Raw genomic sequence first — 24,524 nt, 5'->3', positions numbered from 1 at the left:
GGTAATTCATTTCGTTCACTTCCTTCACTTTTTTCTAAATTAAAGGATTAGGTATTATTCTAGGATGTGATCAGAGCTTTATCCAATTATTTTTCCTTGATCAGATAATACGATAACAAAACATTACGCTCCTGCATGTGATTATTCCAAAAATAACTATTTGGGGTACGCAAATATCATTGCCATACTTAAATTCCTTAAGCAGATCACTGATGCATCTTCCTTGTGGAAACAATTGTGGATATTCCATCCATTGTGCTGGCAATTCGTCAAGGAATTTTCAGTGCCCACGCACTGCACTTCATCCAACCATATGGGGCCACTTCCCGCACCAAACCGGGCGTTTGTTGGAGCGCTTAGGGCCTTATAGAACCCAAGTTCATGGCAAACGACATGCGCGTCTTTCATATCCCAGTTGTCGTCACAAATAGTTCCCCAACTGCCATTATAGAAAATTTCCACTCTTCCTTCTCCATTGAAGTTTCCATTAGCTAGTCTCAAATAATTACCTGCTGCAAGATCAAAAGTAATTGCATACAAAAAGGCAAAAAATAGTCAATTCAACTTGGCAAATGAGATTTGTTGTATTTGTTATTTAGAAGTTATGAACAAAATTGAAGTGGATCGAGATACATTTTAAAACAATTGCAAGAGAGTAGAAGAAAATTTTGGCCCACTAAGTGGCGAATGTAGTAATGAGTGATGTCAATAATTTAATTATAAAAAAAAATAATATCCTGTGTTATGGGGCATCGAAATGAACTTGAGATCTTGTGCATTGGTCTTAATGGCTCCAATTTTTCAATACCTTTGACGCAAGGAGATCAATCTGTGTAACCTTTGCGAAGATTTGTTCCCGGTTTTTTCTTCTTTAAACTTTAGAGATAACAAAACGGCTGTCACTGTTTCATCTGATCCGCTACCATATGTCAACAAAATATCATTCCTAGCCCCAGGTTTAAGCTTCTTGTTTGGGATTAATGCGTAAAAGCACTAGATTCAGTTTGACAGTCCCTCGACTCGACTCATGGGATATTTTATCCGCCCACAAATCTGGTAAGTTGTATTTTATCCTCCCACAAATCTGATAAGTTCACATTCATGTGAAGTGTATTCACATTCCCTGCCATACCCCGAATCTAAATAGACATATACACTAGGATCAGCGAACAAAGTGTCCAGTAATAGGTAACACTTGGAACTTTTAATGTTTAATTGTTTGTTGGTTATAGAGCTTTGAAGTGTTCCTACTATTGAATTTAACAAACGAACATGTAGAGAAGGAAACAAGAAAAAACTGAAAATTAATTATTATACGTAACAAACGTTCGTGGACGATCTTGTTTCACGACAGATTATACGCCCAGTACTAGCGAATTTCAAGAACACTGAAATTTCTAGCTGGAACCCTCCCTGCTCCAACGTAACCAGCCACCTCCAAACCTTGGAGACGAGTTAATAGTATTGACTTACCAGAGGCCATGACCATGAGACTTGTACAGGTCTGTCAATAGAAAATGGAAAGGTTAAAGGGAACAGGAAGTTTTTCTTGCCATCCATTTTCATCCCATCCTCCCTTCGTTATGGTTCGCTCAATAGCCTTTTTGAAGTTAATTGAGTCCATGGAACAATCTAACGTTACAAGTTTGCCGAGGGGAGCTGATCTGTTCCGATTGTTGCAATTCGTCCAGGTCCGCTCCCTTATTTTTTCGCCGAGGGCAACATCAACCATGATGATCATAACAGTTTCAAGGTCTTCATGGCCACGAATAGTGGCATTAGTTAGGAATCACAAAGTTTTGAAATAACAGTGCAGATAGCACTGAAAGAAATCATGTTAAAGAAAAGACAACTAACTTGAATGGAGAATGCAAACGTCTTTCTCTACTTAAAATAAACTGATAAAAATGCCAAGCTGATCAATTAGAATTTGATGACAGAAAGCTTTATGCCATTATTCTTGTTAAAAATTCCAGTTTATTGGTTCGTATTTATATAATCACCTCAGATATTTATTTAAGGCCGGTTGAGACGAAAACTGGACTTTTTGTTGTTGAAATGTGGGTACTTTAAACGTTGGTAAAACCAGCTAGTATTTTTGCATTCCTCTCCAGAATATTTTAGCAGCGAAACATTTTTTGTTAGGATGGAATCTTGTTTTATTGATTTTCGAACTGCTGGTGCACTTCTAAAAATTCCTTCTGCGCCAATATCTCGCGACTCAAGACAAAATGTTTTATCAATATCAATAAAAAAAAGTAAATTTTCTCTTGTTTGGGCGTGGACCTTAAAGTGTACATTCAATCCAAACATAAATCCCAAGTATCGACTATGAAGTAAAGATTCAGTTATGACTGTTGTTTAGTTCATTTACTTATTCACCGTCAAAATTACTATCCACCCAGTGTTCATCGCCGTCCTCTTTCCTCCTTACTCGTCTTCCGTAACCAGACGGACAAACTGCATGAAAGAAAAATAAAACAATTAAACGAACTGAATTTTAAAGACTTTGGTCTGCTTGGTACACATAAACTTTTAGCGCATGTTTTAAAAATAGGTACGCAACACGCACATGTTTCTACTTCAAATAAACTACTGGAAATAAACTAAAAAGTGAAATCCTTTGATGCAAAAATTCTTAAGTTGGACATATCTCAAAGAGAGACAAGGTTAGGTGGTTCTATCCTTGTGGTATTTGACATGTTTCCTTTAATGTTTAATGCCTATAGTCCACATGTTTAAACTTTGAATGTTTGGAATCGAAAAATTTCACACCTTTTCGAAACAAATGATCATTTGATCCAGTTCTTGAAAAACAAGGTAGTTTAAATTCTCTATGTAGGCCTGGTTCACACTGTCGAAATAATGAAAAATGACGAAATAAAGAAAAGATCAGTTTCTTCTTAATGTTTTTATGCTCATGTCATTATGTTTCTGTGTCATTACGATATGTTGTTTAACTTGTGGCATAAATTTTTATTTTGCATTTGCGTGACTTCGCCCTTATGTCGTTATATCACTAGTGTGAACCAGGCTTAACAAAACAATTACCAAAAAGTAAGAGGCCAAAAGTGCAACAAACGAACATAATATTAATCGCCGCTATAAACAGTGATTGCTTTCATATAAAGGGGGAAAAATGATTTCTTTAATTTCGGCCTTAAACTTGCTGGATGTTAATCGATTTCTCAAACTGTTGTTTCGAAAAGTCGGTTGAAAACATTGGAATGTTTATCGATCTCATCGAATTGGTCGGCAGATAACGCTTAAAAGTTGGCTACTGTTCGGCAAGTAGTAGTATCTACCCACAAAAATTGCAATTTTTAATTATCGAGTGTGGACGTCGAAAAACAAGCTGATCATTAATGTTTGAATTACCAGGAGACGAACCGCGTGTATTTTTGAAGCGCTACAACTCAGTTAGTAGGGCTGATAATCTTTCATACAGTTGTGCGCGTCAGGCCAGATATTAGTGGAGCTCGTTTTACAATTTGATTGACGGTGTAACAATGAGCACGGATGCGAAAAAAGAAAGAAAGAAACACAGAAAGGAGAAAATCTTTAGAAAAGATGCACGAAAGTGTCATCACAGCTTTAGCTCATATGCATATCCTAGCCTTTAACACTTTTAATATTAGCCTCTAACACTTTTTAATATTAGCCTTTAACACTTTTAATATTGTAAATAGTTAAGTATGAACATTGTAATAGTAAGAATATTGTGTGTCGTCTATATTGTATTTATGTTGTATTTTTTTTTTGGTTAATGGCAAAATAAACGAATTGAATATCAAGAAACCCATAGTTTATTAAGAAAAAATACCAGATGCCAATCTCTGCACATGATCCTAACTTTAAAAGAGTCAACCTCTCAGTGACCAGAATAGTATTCCTTGCAGTTTCTAAATCCTTCATGCCTATTAAAACATACCATGAAAATGTACGAAGCGCAAATATAGAAATATTCAACTTTCGCTTCTGAACTGAACTTGTAATTAGCAAAATAAATAATAAGAGTGCAAACTGTTCATGAAAAATGGCGTTTAAAGTATAACTGGGATCTTATGAACAAACGCGGATAGTATAAGAGGTCTTTATGTGACGCTAAGCACAAACGATTCAAGTAACAGCCGAGGTTAGATAACAATACCTAAACTTGAAAAGTCACGAAACAAAAAGTGAAGAAGCTAATAATTTATGCAAGGCACACGTTTTAGCCGCACAGTGTTCAAACAGTTGAATCTTGTTTTGGAGACGGTAAGCAGCTGTCCTTGAATGATGTTTTTAACTAGTGGTCCTTGTTATAACCCTTTCTGGAAAGGAGAGTGACGTTTCCTGCTGTAACGACCAACACGAAACACTTCAAAAAACCGGTTAACGTGTTTTATTGGGCTTTATAACACGAAACGCCATTTAGATCTCCTAGCTATGATGATTAAGTTAATTAATGCGTATTTGGCTATTTTCAGTTTTCAGTTTTCTGTGACAACCCTGTGGCAATTAGGTGCATATATCTTTTAAAATTAGTTTCCGGTTCTTGCAAATTATCAAAAGGCCTTCCTTTCCTTTCTCTATGGTCTAACGAATCGTTTCAGTAAAAAAAAAAGAGTTCAACCTTAGGGAAAATTAATTTAACGGCCAGTTTTCTTTAGCAGTCATTCAGCGGGCAAATTCAAGGCCCCCTGGTATACGGTTTATGCAGCAGTTGGTAGTGACACACGCTGCAGTCGATTCGGATTCGCTTCAGTAAAATAACATCAATTTCAAATTTCTTACCAAGCAATTGTTACTTGTTAGCATAGTACTAAAATGACCGAAGTCAACTGATTATCCAGTGTTACTGATGACTTAGGACACTATGCTTACTTTCCAAAGCTTGAGAAATAAAGGCCTTCACAGCCCGGCCGCAACCCTTGTGGGGAAAGGACACTGCAGCAGTTGCTTTTGTTTTTGTAGTCCGGCCTTCCTCGAATAAACTGATTAGTTAGAGAACGATGAACAAGAAATTGTAGTTTCTATATATATACTGCCACTTTCTATGGAAAAACAGGAAAGACAAGATAAAAAGAGTAGTTATGTATCAACCAGTAGTCAATTTTGTTAATTTTCACACAGTTATTAAGTCGTTACGCCTAGCTTGGATTGGTAGACTACTGGACACGTCTGACGATAAATGGAAGGCAATCCCAAATTACATGGCAGCCTATTATTTCTCCTCAAATGCAACTATAATGTAAAACTCCTGAAAACAGGTCTGTCTCTCTTTTATCGAGAACTTCTTCAATATTTTCAACACCTCAAGAATACAACTAACATCCTTCCAAATGGCGAATTCATTCTTTGGAATAACAAGTCGATAACCATAGACAATGCTAGCTTGTTTTGGAAGTCATGGTTTGATAGTGGAGTTGTATCAGTAAAAGATGTGCTAAATACAAATGGCAACTTTTTATCATATGAAGAGTTTAGCAATAAATTTAACATCACCACAAATTATTTGCACTACTTTCAACTAATTTCTGGCATTCCATCCGAGTTAAAAAGGAGAACAGCACAAACGTTTATATCTGCAGCTGATCTCTCTTTGACTTCCGCATCCGTTCCGTTAAATAAAACTTTTTTTGATCTTGCTGAAGCGCGCTGTAAAAATTATTACCAGTTGTTCAATAATCACGGCTCCATTTTTCCAAGTGGAGTTAAAAAGTGACAGGATAAATTCCCAGAAAAATTTGTTGATTGGTCAAATAAGTTTCGAGATATATACCGCTTTACTCAGGATAACAAACTCCATCAATTTTATTTTCGTTATCTGCATAGAATTACTGTAACGAGGAGAGAACTCAAACTATTTCAGTTAGCGGATAACGATAAATTTATATATTGCTCTAGTGCTGATTCGATAGAACACACCTTTATTGATCGCAGGGAGTCTGTAAAACTTTACTCACAAATTATATCATGGTTCAACCAGTGCCAAGGTACTACAATAACACTTTCAAATGAAAAAATTGTCTTTCATGATATACATCATGTAAGTGATGTGCTCTCAGACCTCGAAATACGCAGGCTAGATTTGCTCATCATCTTGGTCAAACAATATAAATACTCCTCTTAACACCTTCAGAAAGAATTTTCTTTAGTTGAACTTGTAAACAAACTTACTATTCAATGGAAATTAGAAAAATGTGCTTAAATGGTCAATGTAGTATGTGGAATTTCTGCTCTCAATCAAAATGAATGATGTGATGCGTCTTTTTCTTAACTTTCATATGTAAGGTAATGCATAGGCTTAATTTTGTAGTTTTTGTTTAAGTTCTTTTGTAATCTTAATTTTTTTCCTTTTTTTTTTCTTCTCGATTAAAAAACTGTATAAGTGTAAGTAATTTATATAAGTGTAAGCAACCTAAGTGTATTTGTGTATTTAAATAAAGCGTGTGAAAAAAAGAATATATATATTTATATAATGCCACTAAATGATTCAAACTTTGGTCAAAATTGTGCATCTTTCGTTATTCGTTCGCGTCACATTCTGGATCCTTTAATTGTGCCTGGACAATGATGACCACATCAAACACACATATTAAAAAACTATAACATTATTATAAATAAGCACTTACTTGAAAGTTTCTGACTGATTCCCTCTGAAATTAAACTTTAGAGCGTGATCTCGATAACCAGCCTCAGCAACTCGTAATGTACACAGAACGCAAAGCCCTGAACAGCTGTCGACTTCAAAAAGGAACATGAAAAACACTAAAACTCATAAATTCATATTGTGCAAATTAAGATCGGTTGAGTTAAGAAGTAACGTTAATCAAGTTTTTTTTTGAAAGATCTAGTCTTATTAAGGGCAAAAATAACAGCACAAAAAACTTTCCTTATCAAGAGAAACGTTTTTGCTGGGTTTTTTTTTCCACTTTTTCATTTTAATATGGTAACAGCTGCTAGCCTTATCAGTTGAATAATCTTCTTTGTTTTTGACGATGAAATTGAAATTTTACCGTGGGGGCGATTGTTTTAAACTTTAGATTTTGGTATTAGTATTATTTTAACAAGAACATTTTGGAAACATTTATGACGTAAAAGATACTTGCTCTCTATTTACAATCCTTACCATGCCGTATTAAACTGGTATTTCTTGACTTTTTTACCCTTGAGCGCGAATAAGAAAAACACAGCTTGCTTCGCGCAAACGTGACTAGGATATAGATTAGCACACTCGGTTGTGCAGACTGAACTGATATACTCAATGGACTGAATTCAAAAGCTAGCTTCACTATTACCAATTCTTAAAGAGTAACAAATTCAAGCGAATTCACCGATATCACCGATGATCAGGAGAGAGCATGTTGGTCTTGCTATCAACTATGAAAGGACGGAAATACTTCTTTTAGGTAATGCAGCCCCACACCTGTAAACAAATATTCAATTAGAGGAACTTAAGTTAAGAAAGCAGTAAAGAATTTGGGTATGCACTTTACGTATGATAAGATCCTTCGACAGAAACTGAACTTCGCAGAAAACATTTGTTCAAGTACACATAACTTACAATGTGGAAATAGAGGAATTTAACAGTTTGGGGTAGATTCCACATTGTCAAAACGTTAATTATCTCAGATAAGGCATGGAAGTAATAAAGAAAGTTAATTATATCATATTTAATTTCATATGGAAAGGTAAAGACAAGGTAAAACGATCCTTGCGATAATAATTATGCTCCACAACTGGATCTTGGGTCTCGAGCAGCCCACAAAATATCTTCGGGTCTGTTTCTTGGATTTCAGTAAGGCCTTCGACCACATAGACCATACCATTTTGATCTCCAAACTCGTCCGTGGGTTCCTCAAAATTTGCTTTGCAGTTTTCTAAATGGTCGTCGCCAGGCTGTCAAACTTGGTCATGTGATCTCCGAGTGGCTGCAAGTCCATGCAGGTGTACCACAGGGCGCGAAGTTTGGCCACATTACATTTCTCATCATTATCAATGATTTGGCACTACAATCAGCGTTGCACTCCAGTCACTGGAAGTATGTTGATGATCTAACTATATCTGAAGTTTTTACCCCCGGAAGTGCATCATCCTTGCAAGGTGACCTTGACAGTGTCTCAAACTGGGCTTTCAACAACAGCATGAACCACAATCCTAAAAAAAAATGCAAAGAGATGCTCATTTGCCCTCTTAGAATCAAACTAGAGCTACCAGCATCACTTGTGAACAACCGACTCCGGATGTCGTCTCTGTCCACGAAGTGATTCCAAGCACTTTGTGTAATACAGTGACGTGGAACGTCTATTTCTCACTTGTGCGTTCTGTCCTAGAGTATTGTTGGGTTACTTGGGCAACAAGCATCGCAGCCTATCTTAATGATAAAATTGAACGTGTTCAGAAACGACCACTGCGAATTCTGTTCCCAGAGAAGCACTACTCTGATGCTCTATCCTGTGCAAATGTTACCCGCCTTGATGCCAGGAGGGAAGGGCTCTGCCTCAAGGTGTGGCATAACATTCCAGCCGTGCCGGATCCACGACGGCATCACTTACTACCTCCAACGCGCACCATAAGCCAACCGTATAATTTACGTAATACGACAAAAACATCCTTGCCTAAATGTAGAACAGAAAGGTTCAAAAAGAGTTTTTTCCCAGCAATATCGTATAGACTCAGTAAGCGTTAAATATTTAAACTTTAGTAGAAACATTTTGAGAAACCGAAATTATTATAATATAGCTTTTCATATTTGAAATCTCAGTCATGTTGTATCTTTGATCTAAGACGTAAATTTTTAAATTCTCTGTAAACTCATTGTAATTCACTTCTAGGTACGACTTTGCCTAGTCCCTGTACCGCTTTCTCCCAGGCCCTCACGATCAATTCGTTTCAATGACGTATCCGACGCGAATGAACAGACTGCGTATGCGTTTGTTTTATTTTTCAAAATGGCAGACTTTACGGGTCTGTATAAGATCTTGCAAACAGCGGCAAATTAGGGAGCTTAAGCAGCGACGACGGCAACGGCAACGGCAACGGCAACGAAAACTTCACCTGGAAATATAACTATTTCATTTGTGCTACTTCGCGATTATTTCAACTCGCTCCACTTTTACAAAAATGGCGAACTATCCAGGAACCAAATTGGTTGGAGTGGCATTTACGTTAAGAAAGAAAATGAAAAATTCATCGCCGTGCGTTCACGTTCTCCACAAAACCTTGAATGTGGTCATTTCACGTTGTTGTTTTGCAGAGGACGACAAAAAAATGTACTAAAATGTAAAACGCACGTGCAGAGCGATTGTTTTTGGTCATTAAACCTAGTTTTGCGGCGTTGTCGTTGTCGTCGCCGTTACTTAAGCTCCCTGTTATGGTTTCAAAACCCTTGTGAATGCATACGTAATTGTAGATCGACTGTTGCCGTCTTTGCAAACTCCTGAAAATGTAATACATGGACCACTTGCGATCGATCTTAGCTCTTGTGACCTCTTTCCGGCGGAGCTTTCAGATGTAAACAACTGCGACTGAAATATGAAAGTTCTCTCAACTTTTTCTTCAACCAAATAATGTATCGAAAATTAAAAACCGGTCAAGACTTATATTCTCTTGCTGTATGATGCAAAAATGAAGAAAACAAAAGCCTCATGTAGTCCCCTTGTGAAAAGTATAAAGTTCAAACTCAAAAAAAGGCTTACCTTCGTCTTTCTTCTTCGAAGGTGTTATTAAACTGCCAAATTGCTGGGTCACGTAGTAAATAACCGGTTGAAAGTAAAGAGCCATTCATTACAACATGATGATTTCAACGGTGAAGCCGATTGCTCATTTCCCAGTTAAATAAACGTATGCTTACCTTCAAATTACTCGTAGAGAAGGCGTTTTCTAGAGGATAAAGCTGTAGCGTATGGTCCATTCGTTTTCTTTGCAAAAAATAATAATGTGGATTAACTACTCTTATACACTCGAAAGAGACTTATCGACCGAACCATTTGCGTAGAAAATGAGTTCGAACTTACCACTTCTCCCGATTTTTCCGCCATGGCGCGAACCGCTCAACGTAAAATTTCGCTCCAAAAAAAAAAAAAATTGAGACATTTATCTCAATTTTTTATTTTTGTCTGGGCCTCGCTTTTTCGCTTAGACCACGTGACCCGAAACGGATTGACCGAGATGAAAAACAGAGAGAGGCCTAGAAATTAAACAAGGTGCGATTATGTGATATTTAATAAGCCATCATTACTAACAATTATGAAAGTAAATAAGATAATAATGAGAACCTTCCCAGAATCCTTTGCGCCTTAAAATAGCAAATGCCAAAAGAACTTTGCCATTTGAAGCCAGGGAGGATACCACAGAACATGGAAATAACACTTTCCATAAAATATCACTCTTACCAAATTTAGTATGATGACGTCATCCTTAATGTGACCAAGCCCAAAAACGCGTTTTAACGGTTCCAAAAAAGGAAAATCTTTCAATGCGAAAATAACCAATGTAGTCATGAACATTCTTTGAAAAGTTTTCATTCTGAAATCTCAACCTTACAATAGAGTTTTCTCAGGAGCCAATGGGAATCGCAAAAAAGCCTGACACACTTTGTTAGCCCATTACTTTCTGAGTGAAAAAGTGCAATTTACGTGAGGGCTTGAAATTGCGCTTCAGGGTTACAGGGCTACAGTTTATTGTCTTCATGGTGATATATCGTTTTCTAGGATTTCTATAAAAAAAAGCCCGCATGCTATTTTTTTGTTGTTGTTTGTATTGTTTTGTTTTGGGTTTTTTTTAGGAGAACCCACGAAGTTTTGGAGTACCCTTAACCCTTTGTTTGTAGCATAAAATTATCTAAGGATAGTGGTATTCTTCTTGGATCTCGGATGCTAGTTAATCGCAGGATAGCCCACCGTATTTTGTTAGGTCTCTTTTAAGATTTTGCAAGTATCTTATTTATAGAGAGAAGAGAAGAGGAAGACACTGTGACGTAATTAGTTATTTGACAGAGAAATAACACGATTATACTGAGTTGTATTTTATCGCGTTGTCTATTCATGTTGTTAGGGTGCTTCTCGGACAACCAGTCAGTCTAAAAGCGTTGGCCATGCTGCAGCCATTTTCTGATAGGGTTTGCAACACGTTTTGGTTGCTGTCGTGGATAGCTGCAAAGCTGTGTGTGCTGACGCGACCAGATTGCTGCTGCTGCTGCCTTTAGCTCTGCAATCGTTTTCTTGGCCTGCAAGCAAGCGAGAGCAAGCACAAAATCAATTATCGCGTAAACAAGTTCATAAAGAATACACGAGCACGCGCAAGATCAATTCAATATTGCATAAAAAAGTTCGTAAAGAATAAAAGAGCAAGCGCAAAATCAATTATCGACTAAAGAAGTTGACTAAGTACTCTCATCTTATACTCTCACCTTACATTGATGAAAGAATATCTTACTTATGATGATGATGATGATGATGATGATGATATCTTACTTATGATGAAAGAATATCTTACTTTTAAGACAAGAAGATCATTTTTTCTCATGATATACCCAAAGTGCTGTGGTAGGTTATATTTGATCAGTAGTTCATGTACGATCCCATGAAATGTCCTGAGACACTAGTGCTATGTCGGGCCTCTAGGCACTAAAATTAACAAGTGTAGTGAGTGTAGTGAATTTAAGTGTAGTAATGTAGTAAGTGTAGTAACTGTGGTAAGTGCAGTAAGTGTGTAGTAAGTGTAGTAACTGTAGTAGTTGTAGTAAGCGTAGTAGCTGTAGTAAGTGTAGTAGCTGTAGTAAGTGTAGTAAGTGTAGTAGCTGTAGTAAGTGCAGTAAGTGTAGTAGCTGTAGTAAGTGTAGTAAGAGTGGTATCTCTATTAGCTGTAGTAAGTGTAGTAGCTGTAGTAAGTGTAGTAGCTGTGGTAAGTGTAGTAGCTGTAGTAAGTGCAGTAAGTGTGGTATCTGTATTAGCTGTAGTAAGTGTAGTAGCTGCAGTAAGTGTAGTAGCTGTGGTAAGTGTAGTAAGTGTGGTATCTGTATTAGCTGTAGTAAGTGTAGTAGCTGCAGTAAGTGTAGTAGCTGTAGTAAGTGTAGTAAGTGTGGTATCTGTATTAGCTGTAGTAAGTGTAGTAGCTGCAGTAAGTGTAGTAGCTGTAGTAAGTGTAGTAGCTGTGGTAAGTGTAGCAAGTGTGGTATCTGTAGTAGCTGCAGTAAGTGTAGTAGCTGTAGTAAGTGTAGTAGCTGTAGTAAGTGTAGTAAGTGTGGTATCTGTATTAGCTGTAGTAAGTGTAGTAGCTGCAGTAAGTGTAGTAACTGTAGTAAGTGTAGTAGCTGTAGTAAGTGTAGTAAGTGTGGTATCTGTATTAGCTGTAGTAAGTGTAGTAGCTGCAGTAAGTGTAGTAGCTGTAGTAAGTGTGGTATCTGTATTAGCTGTAGTAAGTGTAGTAGCTGTAGTAAGTGTGGTATCTGTATTAGCTGTAGTAAGTGTAGTAAGTGTGGTATCTGTATTAGCTGTAGTAAGTGTAGTATCTGTAGTAACTGTAGTAGCTGTAGTATCTGTAGTAAGTGTAGTAGCTGTAGTAAATGTAGTAGTTGAAGTAATTGTACTAAGTGTACTAAGTGCAGTAGCTGTAGTAAGTGTAGTAGTTGAAGTAATTGTAGTAAGTGTACTAAGTGTAGTAGCTGTAGTAAGTGTAGTAGCTGTTGTGAGTGTAGTAGCGGTAGTAGCTGTAGTAAGTGTAGTGGCTGTAGTTAGTGTAGTAGTATCTGTAGTAAGTGTAGTAGGTGTAGTAAGTGTAGTAAGTGTGGTATCTGTATTAGCTGTAGTAAGTGTGGTATCTGTATTAGCTGTAGTAAGTGTACTAAGTGTAGTATCTGTAGTAACTGTAGTAGCTGTAGTATCTGTAGCTGCATTAAGTGTAGTAGCTGTAGTAAGTGTGGTATCTGTATTAGCTGTAGTAAGTGTAGTAAGTGTAGTATCTGTAGTAACTGTAGTAGCTGTAGTATCTGTAGTAAGTGTAGTAAGCGTAGTAGCTGTAGTAAGTGTAGTATCTGTAGTATCTGCAGTAGCTGTAGTAAGTGTAGTATCTGTAGTATGTGTAGTATCTGTAGTAGCCCTAGTAAGTGTAGTAAGTGTCAGTGGCGAATCTAGACCTTCAGATAAGTGGGGGCGGTCATCTAGACCCTGAGGTTAGGGGGGGGGGGGGGCAGTCTCCGAAAAATGTTTTTTCGGCCCTTCGGCCCTCATTTTGGTCGAAGAATAAGAAGGGCAGGTCCCCGGGCCCCTTCCCTGGATCCGCCACTTAGTGTAGTAGCTGTAGTAAGTGTAGTATGTGCAGTAGTACAGCTCTTACAGCTACTACACTACACACTGACAATTTGTTAGCCTTGTTTTACAATAGAGGAAATGAAATAATCAATAACCATGCCTCCTTAAAATCGGTCTCTTCACGCCAAGAGAAGTATTGGCTAAGCCGTGGAGAACTAAACGAATACGAACGTCTATAAAGGAAAATAAGAAGCTGCTTTCCATGGGTGATCACAAGTTATATTTATTCAGTTTATTCTATGTACTTCGGTGTGAAGTTGTATAGAAATGAAATATTGACTCTAACACACGTGTAAGTAAGAAATTATATTTCCATAACTATTTCCAGGAAAACTTCAACAATATCAAGAACACCTGATGGCATCAATAATAAGAAAGATGAATTCTTTGTGATTTTCTATACAATCGTTTCCAAGTTTCAAAACACTCAACAATTAACTGAATTAACAAAACGTAATTTAACGCGCATAACTTCAAACGTTTCTTTAGTTTTTTCCTCGGGTCTTTAGCACAATGTTTAAAAATCCATTGTTTGCTAATCTGTTATTTGAGTACGTTCTTCTTTTTTTCGAGTTGTCGTAGTTTCCCGGCAATCTGTGGATTATTCTTTGCTCTGATAGGAAACTTTGATTCTTTACAGATACTGGAATTTGCAATGTGGTTGAATAGATGTACGACGTTATCAACTGACGGAGAGACCAATGTAGATGCCAAAAATGATGCAACTGTTATGAGAAGGCATTGCTCATAGACAGTCCACAACTTCTGATTGGGCTCAACATTAACGGATGTTAGATAATCAGCGCTGCGAACTCTCCTATAAGGGGATGCACTTTCCCTTTTCCTTTTCCTCTTTACGGGACTAATTACACTTTTTTTATTCTCTCCATTAGGATTTCCACAATTTTTGCACGCACAAGTTATATTGCATCCTTGGTTTGCCTTCAGACAAGGGCACCTAGATCTTCTTCTCCCGTCAACACACGCAACGAATTTCGGATCACTTTTCACGCTGTCTTCTCCGCATCGGCACGATTAGTCAGCAGGAATTCTAGTACTTCTCCCACTTATTGTGGCTTTGTTTGCACAACTTTTAGACCTGCAATCTCTGTCACAAGAACGTTCTTTGTGTATACAAGGGCAGCGACTTCCTGGCAGGCAGGACGATCTGCTGTCTGTGTTGTTTTTTCCACAAGAACATCCTTTCCCTTTTGTGTTAGGAGATAGCTCGATGAGAACTGGATAATATTAGAAAGTCGCCCTGTTTTTATGTAGTCTCACTATATCATATGTCAGGTCCAGGCACATTTATTTACATTAAAAAATTATAAGGCAAATGTTCACTCATTAGAACATTAGAATAATTACTCAAGTTCCATATAATGCCTCTCTCTCTCTCTCTCTCTCTCTCTCTCCCTCTCCCTCTCCCTCTCCCTCTCCCTCTCCCTCTCCCTCTCCCTCTCCCTCTCCATAGGTATCGTCAGGCACTTTTGTAACATTTCCCTCCTTTTGCAATAATTTGCCCATTTTTACGTGGTAACGCACACCAACGTTTCAGTGGAAGCCTTTCATAATGAACCCCTTGCAGGCCAAAATTCAAGAAATGACTTTAAAATCAAAGCGATTAAGACGCTTTATTATGGCTAGGAGGTTACAAAAGATCCCTACTCCGTGGTAAGCACTTTTTAAAAAGCTTTTTGATCGATTTCCCTGCCAAATTGTAGCTATTGCCTTACCATTTCTATGCCATACGATTCTCTCGATTACCACAGTAATTTAAATTGGAGATATTGCGGCCCAAAAAATTTCGCCGTGTTTGTGTTTGACTTTTCATGTCCATGAAAAGAATCACGATTCGGAAAAAGCCCGTTTTTTGCATCGTCACTTTGGAAAAGCGATTTAGCCAATTTGAACTAACCAACATTCACACGATTTTGAGGGAAGATTAAGACGTCCTTTGGTAATTTGACAAAGAAACATTGAAGTGAATTGGATTTATTTTCATTTTTTTTTGAATTTTTTAAGTTACCAATGTCTTAAAAGCGGCAACGTTACAAAACGTCCCTATTTGCTAGAAGTTCCAACAAGTGATTTCTACATAAATTCTTTAGAGATAAGAACCAAAAGGGGCATCAATCTAGACATCACCACAGTATAAATAAGTGATAAAAATTTTACGTCTTTCCTATAAAATGCAAGGGAACTAGCACTGTCAAAAGGGTTTATTCAACCTTGCCGCATTTTGCGTTATTGAGGATACTGATATATTGGTTACATATTTGAATGTGTGACTCATTGCATCGGTGAATGAAGATGAAAGGTATAATGGGAATAGGTTTACATGCAAAAAATTGCTGTTGTGCCTTTCTACATACCGGAAACGTATCCGAAAGGAACGTTTAAATTAATAGTGAGAGCCTTTATATTATAGATTGACCACAATGTCGGTGTCAAGAAAACACCCTAAAGGCTCCAGGGCAAACCTCAGTGAGGTTCAAATTCAATCAAGAAAATATAAAGTGGCAGTGATACTATGGACTCAATTGATTCATTAAAGACAATGATGGATATCAGAAGGCACTGCGATAAGTAACGCACGATGCACCAGGCCTGTAAATCTTTGTTGTTCTAAACTACTTATAATTGCCTTTTGCGTATATCTCGCGTTTTTCTATTACTGCAGTTGCCATTATAACTTTGTTTTTATTCCTTTTTTTCTTTTTGAGAGGATTTTTCAGAATTTCAATACATCTAGTTGTCTACGGACGAATTTCCAGTTAGGCTTTGGTTAAAACAAGGAGGCGGAGGCTGACGAAATGCAAACGACCCCACCCCTTTTTTCTTCTAAAAAAAAACTCCAGAATGGGTATCAGATGAGTTATTTGCTTGCGCAATCTATTGGCAGCGAAGCCGCGAACAAAGCGACCCAAAATCATAAAATTGAAATTTACAAGTGTGAACACATCCAAACAGTCAACATCGGCGTGAAACTTTGAACGAAGGGTGTGTTTCATTTATTTTAAAGGAACACACACAAGAGGCCGTCTGAGATGTAACTTATGCAGTTTAATTTACGCCATAATTTATACGTATTATTTATTAAGGGCCATACCAAGAAACTATTCTCTTTTCTCATAGTTTTAGCGCTGTTAGTTTTAGGCGACTTCATTTTATCTTTCCCGGTACGTTGTTTTTGAATTTTTGGAGCATCTCAAAATACGCGGTCGTTCAGCTCGAACGCACGCTCGCACTTGTACATTACATTAGGCAAATTAATTTGAATCACTTTTAGTAACCTTTTAACTTATGTATTCTTAAAAAGAAAAATAAACAAAGACTCTTTCCTTTGCTGTTAATGAAGAACCTGGTTGCACATCAGCTGTATATCCACTTTTACCGAGAGGCTCTCGGTGGATGTATTGGCAGAGGGTTGACCGAAACTCGAAACACTGTTGAAAAAACCGTTCAATTCATTTTACTGAGAGGAAAGCAGCTTTCAAAGATAACTTCAAGGTCATTTCATAGGGGAAAAGGGTTGGCATTATTTATCGCCACGAACTGAACATCGTTACAATGCGCCCCTTTATTCGGACAACATTACACCTCAGGCCCTCATACACAAAGGACGTACGTGGCTTTGGTCGATGACCACGATTTCAAAGCCGCAAATTTAGGAGACCCTCGAAAAGGAAGACTGGGGAATGGAAATGTTAAAGAAAGTTTCATTGGACACGGTCGTCAACCAGTTAAAATATGAAAGGCGTCAAAGTAGGGCTTCCAAGATGGGCAAACCTAACAACATTTAGGGTTGTTTAACACTATTTTTAAACTTTGACGTGTAAAAGCGATATTTTGGCCTTATGTGCAACCTACGCCTGCTAACAAGCACATAACTGAAAGGGCCCAAAGGCGAGTGGGTTCAACATTGTTAGTTTAGAGTAGGTCTTTCAAGATTGTGTCAAACTTGCTCCAAAAGATCGCTTATAAAAAGATAATTGGAATACGTACAAAAAAAAAGGCATTTCTGACAAATCTTGAAAGTTGCTTTCAAAATTAAATGTTTCTATGCGGAGGAAATGTTGCACGAATTTACTTCTTTGCTACAAAGTTTCTCACATTCCCCGAAAAGTTGCAAAAAAATTGCCAATCACAATCTGAATAGGCTCAGTTAACAAGGCATTCAGGATTTTCCGAGGATTACACCTCTCGCGGACAGGCTGTACCTCGGATTGTTGTAAAATTCTTCTATGGCAAGTATTTGCAATAAGTTTATCTTGTTCTCGTTCAGTTGAGTTAATGTTAAGCATGATAAAGACATTAGGTAATGGAGTGGTTTTCAATACTTTTGAGCACAAAGTTTAGTACTTTGGCCAGTAAAAAAATAAATTAGCGCGCGGTGTTTCTGTTCAATTTCAGACCTCCTCAACCCAAAGGAGCAACAACAACTGTTGATGTTGACCTGAAAACCGCTCTATTGCCCATGATTAAGACACTTGAATTCAAGTGCATGCGAGATTGTTCATTGTTTTAGCAAAACGTTGCAGTTGTCGAAAAATACCCAGAAAGCCGCAGCCGCACGATTTGTTCTTTTTTTTTGCGTGGTTAATGGTTAACGCAATGTTTGGAATATTCTTGTAGCGGAAATTGCACTCGGATGATGTAAAGACACTCGGCATTTAGGTTAATTGTTAAGCTGTTTCTTCAGCTCTGTTAGGGTTATTGTACGTACCATTCTTACCACGCACTAGTGGCACAATATTTCCAAAAATCATATTACCTTTACAAGGAAAAAAAGAAGAAGAAATGTTGGGGAATATCTGAAAATGTATGATAGTTCATGTCAGTGTTGCGTTTATTGCTACTTTTTTCACGGTATGCTTTGCCAACAATTTGAATTAAGAAAACTCAATTTCATTTATTACTACAAAGCTAGATTGTAGATTTCAACTGTAACTTGTATTCGGCAAGCTCGTTAATTATAGCCAATGTGCTCGACTTTAAAAACTTTCAGGAAGTCCTTTTTCTTTTTAAACATAGCACAGGATATGGGCAATCAAACGCCCCCGCACGTTTATCATATCCCGTCAGCATCAATAAGCTATTAACTCTGTTGTAATTGATTTTCCTATGAAATAAAGGAATATGTTAGTTCCAGTTAAGTTAACAAAAGTAACTAAATTGCATCTTGTTCTTTTGAAAATAGTGAAGTAACAAAAGCAATGCCTAAAATACACAAAAAGTTGAAATGTGTACTTCAGCCTCTCGGTCATAAAGTGAAATAAGTGTACGTAACTATTCTAATTCAGGACAGCTATACAACAACTGAAGAATGGAAAGGCTGGTGGTGTTGATGGCGTGACAACAGAACTGATGAAGGCAGATATTGAAACTACAGTAGCTGTGTTGTACGAATTGCTTTTGAAGATCTGGGAAAGTGAAAGAGTACCTAATGACTGGAGATGTGGGCTGATCATTCGCCTCCCCAAGAAGGGAAATCTCATGGAATGTGGGAACTGGAGAGGAATAACACTGCTACCTGTGGCCGCAAAAGTATTAGGCAAAGTGATTATCACAAGAATTGGGGACGCTGTTGACACCAGACTTAGACAAGAACAGGCAGGGTTTAGGAGAGGAAGGGGGACAGTTGAACAGATATTCATTCTGAGAAACATCATTGAACAAGTAATTGAATGGAATGCCAACTTGTATGTTTGTTTTGTGGATTTTGAGAAAGCTTTTGATAGCATTGACAGAGGTATTTTATGGGGAATAATGGGAGAGTACGGTATTCCATCAAAATTGATCACGATGGTAAAGGCAATGTATGAACAGAGCAAATGTGCTGTTGTGGATGGTTCTGGAAGTTACGACTGGTTTGATTTAAGGACAGGGGTGAAACAGGGCTGTTGCATGTCTGGTTTTCTCTTTCTTCTTGTGATTGATTGGGTCATGAGAAGGACTCTTCAAGGAAGGCAAACTGGAATAAGATGGCAATTCACGGGCAAGTTAGAGGATTTAGACTTTGCTGATGATGTGGCTCTTGTTGCAAGCAGGATAGTGGACATGCAAACGAAGCTAGAAAATCTTAACACAAACGGGAAGAAGACTGGGCTGAAGATTAACCTGGGAAAAACAGTGGTAATGAAATGGAATGTCAATCCTGGATTAAAGATCCATCTGGAAGGAAGTGGCATCGAAGAGGTTGAGAAGTTTGTTTATCTTGGTGCCACAGTAACATCAACTGGTGGTGCAGGTGAAGATATAAGCGCCAGGCTAGGGAAAGCTCAAGCAGCCTTCTGCAACTAAAAGAACATCTGGAGGAACAGCCAACTCAGCATTAACACCAAGTTGAAGATTTTTAGATCCAATGTATTGGCTGTCCTACTCTATGGTTGCGAAACTTGGCGAATAATCAAAAGCGACGAGAACAAGCTTAATGTCTTCCTCCACGAGAGCATACGACGCATTCTGAAAATTTACTGGCCCATGAAAGTATCCAATGAAGAGATAAGATCAAAGACGAATATGGAGATCTCCCATCAGATAAAGCGAAGACGCTGGAAAATGATCGGGCATATACTAAGGATGAAGGCAAATGAGAACCCAAGAATAGCTCTAACCTGGACACCAGAAGGAAAACGTAGGAGAGGTAGACCCAGAGAGACATGGAGAAGAACAGTTGAGAAGGTAAGAGGAGAACTTGGGTTCAATGGATGGACGGAAGCAAGTAACTGTGCCAGAAACCGTGACACTTGGAGAGAAAGAACGCAAGGCCCCATTTCCCTTAAAGGGAAAAGGACCAAATGATGATGATGAACTATTCGAATAAACGCCTCCCTCGATCAAACGCTGCCCTCGAATAAACGCCAGAGGGACTAGCAAAAATCAAATAAACGCCGCGATCTTTCTCGACATTGCGGCGTTTATTCGAAGCATCTATTTATCACCAATATAAGCAATTCAAGTACCCATCTTTAAAAACAAAAGACAACATTCAATCTAAACCAGTCGTGGAAATTTATTTTTCTCGATTGTAATGTTATTCAATTCAAAGTGGCTATACTTCGTAACTTGGCTGCTTAGCTCAGTCTCTCAAAAACTTCTGCGATGCGCAATTCCGTGGTAACAGCCAAGAATCTTGCCGGTACAACTGGTCTGATTTCTCTCTTTCTTTTGCCAGTGACTTTGGCAAATAAGTTGTTCTCAGTGTTTGCGCAAAGGAAGTTATTCAATAAGCTCGACAGACGTTTAAGTGACAATAAATTCACAATTGTTGTTACAAGGTTTGCAATAAACGCTGCCCTCGAATAAACGCCGCCCTCAAATAAACGCCGCATCTTAAAGGGAAAGTATCATGGGTGTTTTGATATCTTTTGTTAAAAATGATGAAATAAGACCTTCAATCACCTGCCAAATAATTCTAGAATGACAAGAGGAACGAAATCAACTCAATTCCTGAAAGAAACAACTTGTGATCTGTTCTAGCGCATTTTGGAAACAAAAAAGCGAGAACTTGAAAAACATTAACCTAATATTTTTCAAGTTTCAATCCAAACCGGCCAACCCTGTCACTGGCCAGAGGCACTAATCGACAGTTTTATTGCACTGGGGTGATAATTTGTAACAAACTTGACAATTATTTCGTTGTTTCTGCTGACAGACAAAACATTTTTGGGTTTTGAAATGACAGCAAATTTTTGTGATACTTCCCGTTTAAGTGCCAAAAATTTATCAAAAGCCGCGGCGTTTATTCGAATAAATACGATACTTTAGGTTATCGCGTTTAATCATGTGCATTGAGAGCGACATCAATGCCAGCTTCCAGTTCCTTGAGCAGGATTTGCAAGCAAGAATGGCAAACACACAGCAGGAGCTCAACAGGTTAGAACAGTACACTCGGAAGAACAGTGTACGTCTGTTCGGCATTGGAGAGCAAGCTGAAGAAACCTCAGTTGAAACCCTGGCTGTCCAAGTGCTTAAAGATAAATTGAAGATCGACGTGAAGGAAAGTGATATTGAAATTGCTCACAGAGCAGGAAAATACCGCCCCGAAGGTAGACGCGACGTGAAAAAAGCAAGACCCGTGCTTATCAAGTTTGCATCTCACAAGATGAAGGTAAAAGTCATGAAAGCCAAGAAGGAATTTAAAGGATCACAATTTTGGATAACTGAAGATCTAACGAAACAAAATGCCGAAAGGATGAAAGCGCTAAATCAAATGAGAATTGCAAACAAAATAAAAGGTGCCTGGACGACAGATGGCAAAATTATAGCCTACGTGTACGGCTACACGTAGGCTAGCAAAATTAAAGTACGCAAGATGGATGATACCATTGTCATGATCAGCTCACAAGATGAAATTCAGCAGTTACAAAATCAAGATGATTGAACATTGACCAACATAATCAAATGACTAGCAGTAACAACAAGTGTAATGACAGTCAATCACTACCATTTCAACAACTTGAATCAGATGAGTATAACGAAATGATACAAAATAATCAAGAAAATGCATGTAATATCTCTGAAATTTCGCATAGGGTTAGGAATTTATTATTCAATCCACTTATCTTAAATGATGACAGATTCAAAGCTGATCTAACTGCAGGTCAAGATCCTGATCAACATTACAGTAACGCAATGATAGAAAACCTAATAAGTTGTGACTACTTCCTAGAAAATCAGTTCAATAACATCGAATCCATTAAGCAAAAGGCATTTTCACTACTACACTGGAATATTCGGAGTTTAAACAACAAATTTGATGACATCAGTGAATACATTAGGTCATTAAGGTGGCCGAACACAGTTTGCGCGCGCTTTACAGATTCTGTTAGTGATGCTATTAAGCGCGCGCTAGGGTTGTGGTACGTAAATACGGCGGTCGACAAAGTGATCCCTCAATTTCACATGAAATGGATAATAAAGGTAAGTTTTGATCCTAAATAACTACGTTTCTTGTTTCTGGACTCTTTTTCTTTTCTTTCCGAGCAAAAAAGTCATTCACCGAGACCTTTTGCATGCTTTTCAACTTTGCCATGAAACCCAATTAAAGCCACGCATGCGCATTGGACCAAAAAATTGCGACTGGTTGTTTTCGTGGAAATGAACTGTTTTCTAAGGAACCGCTCATTAGAATTTCGTAAAATTTGGCATGAAAATAGTTCCCTAAAAGCGCAACTCGCCTACAAAGAGAAACCTAAATCTAACAGAGGGTATCTTCACAAAACATTAAAATGCAAAATCAATATTTACAGGAGATCTGTCTGTTAAAATTACATGAAAATAGTGCAACTGTGTCAGTGTTTTGTGAGTTTATCTGGATACAAAAAATGGAAAAAATCTAATGAGTACATTTTCTAAAAATAAAGGAAACCTACAATATATGGACGTTTAATAGTTCGCTGCGTTGCCATGGAAACGGTACTTAGCTCGATAAGACGTACAAAAATCCATTCATTCTTAGTTAGTCTTACACCATACCAATTTTGGGGGCCCAGAAGTACATAGTTTCCAAATAACATCTTCTAACACCTGTACACTAAAAAACTGTATTCGGCCACCTTAAATCATGACTTCTCAGTTATAGGCTTGAGCGAGACATGGCTAAATGATATAAGCGAAAATTATTTCGACCTGCCTAATTATTCGTTTATAAGTAAAACAAGAAATAACAAACATGGAGGTGGAGTCGGAATGTATATCTCAAATACTCTAAATTTTAAAGTAAGAGATGACTTAAGTACATTTGACGAAGAAATATTCGAGTCATTGTTTATCGAGTTAAGGTTCAAAGGGAAGAAAAGCAAAATTGTTGGAGTTATCTATCGACCTCCCAATAACACATTTAACAAATTTGAAGAACACCTAACCAAAACTCTGGAATGCCTTAATAACGAAGGAAAGGAAACTTACTTAATGGGTGACTATAACCTTGATATATTAAAATTTAATGATAGTGTTTTTATAAACGACTTTATAAGCCTAATGTATGCATCGTCATTTTTTCCTACAATAACAAAACCCACAAGAATTACTGACAAATCAGCTACCTTAATAGATAACATATTTATAAATAGTCCAAATAAAAACAGTAAAAGAGGCATCTTGATATCCGATCTATCAGACCATCTTCCTATATTCTATATAACAATGGATAAACTAGATACAAAACATGAACATAACAGTCGAAACTTTTAATCAGGTTAATGTCGTTCAAATCTGCTGCGTTTTACCTATTTCTAGTTTAATTTATTCATGGCAGTGATAAAGAAAGAGGAAAAAAAATTTTCCAATTATTTGTTTCAACATAATAATATTACACAATAACGAACTGGACTCCGCATCAGAGCGAACGGATACTCTGAAATTTCCAGTTATGAAACGCAGCCGAAATACATATTTGTCCGTAACGCTACCGAACTTTCGATCCAAAGATTTTTCTACTGCGAATGAAAAATGCTTCCTTTTAAATGTCGCTTCATTTTTTTTTTCTAAAAGGAAAAAATATTTGTACCCGTGACAGTGTGTCACGCCATCTTTTTTACGCTTCGATCGCCAAATCTCAAGAAAATGCTGACAAATCTGAAGCCTAGCGGGTCATTTATTTTCATTTACCCAGAGTTTTGTTTTTATATTATGATCAATAGGTATACAGTGAAGCCATAGAAAGTCATTATAGGGAAATCTAAGTTATCGCCCGTGGGTAAAATTGGCAATGTTTTAGTGCTAAAATGTGGTTGCTGAAAATTTGCATTTATAGCATGCTTTTCTAAACCTATTTCGGACGTAAAAGTAACTTAGGTTTTAAATGTTTTTCCGTGAAACAGAAGAAGACCTAATAGAGCAATAAATGCCATTTGCAGGTTAGTAACAGTCTGTGGATTGATACGCGACCCGTCGAAAGTTAAGGAAAATTCCATCCCGCCGAAAGCGGACTTTGAGCTCAAATGAGACAAAATCGTTTTTCGCATAATTACGCGAAAGGAAGCGGTATTTGGAAAAACTAACTACAGCTCAGTTTGTTTCTCACTAGGGACTACCTATGAGCAAAATATGAACAAAATCGATTTTTTGACTTGTGCCACCACTTGGTCGATATTTGTGGAAAGTCGCTCTTAACTTTCGAGATTTTCGCGATTTTAATAAATTCGCGAAATTTAGTGCGCGCATGCAAAATATTTTGCGAAAATTAAACATACCATTTTTGAAAATGTTCTGATTCCGGGT

General features: G+C 37.5%; 2 protein-coding genes across 2 annotated transcripts in view; one reads left to right on the top strand and one right to left on the bottom strand.

Annotated features, from left to right (window-relative positions):
* LOC146480717 (uncharacterized) overlaps window positions 1-6,779 on the bottom strand; it is a 34,179-nt gene extending 27,400 nt beyond the window's left edge. Inside the window, exons 1-4 of the mRNA XM_085109397.1 lie at window positions 6,618-6,779; window positions 2,383-2,460; window positions 1,474-1,504; window positions 189-512 (exon numbers count right to left, since the gene is read on the bottom strand). Coding sequence (XP_084965523.1) covers window positions 189-512; window positions 1,474-1,504; window positions 2,383-2,412 — 385 coding nt within the window. The 5' untranslated portion in view covers window positions 2,413-2,460; window positions 6,618-6,779. The remainder of the gene's footprint in view (window positions 1-188; window positions 513-1,473; window positions 1,505-2,382; window positions 2,461-6,617) is intronic.
* A 14,305-nt stretch (window positions 6,780-21,084) lies between these two features.
* Window positions 21,085-21,591, top strand: LOC146480716 (uncharacterized). Its single transcript, XM_085109396.1, has one exon. The coding sequence runs from the start codon at window positions 21,085-21,087 to the stop codon at window positions 21,589-21,591; it is 507 nt and encodes a 168-aa protein (XP_084965522.1).
* The last annotated feature ends 2,933 nt before the right edge of the window (window positions 21,592-24,524 follow it).

The sequence above is a fragment of the Pavona decussata genome, unplaced genomic scaffold (assembly GCF_977016875.1).
Source record: "Pavona decussata unplaced genomic scaffold, jaPavDecu1.1 SCAFFOLD_53, whole genome shotgun sequence".
In the NCBI taxonomy this organism is placed as follows: Eukaryota; Metazoa; Cnidaria; class Anthozoa; order Scleractinia; family Agariciidae; genus Pavona; species Pavona decussata.
The sequence above is the reverse complement of the archived record's forward strand: the minus strand, read 5'-3'. Positions and strand labels throughout refer to the sequence as shown.

Excerpts from the sequence above, each read along its gene's own strand:
- LOC146480716 (XM_085109396.1), top strand. The coding sequence starts at position 21,085 with ATGTGCATTGAGAGCGACATCAATGCCAGCTTCCAGTTCCTTGAGCAG.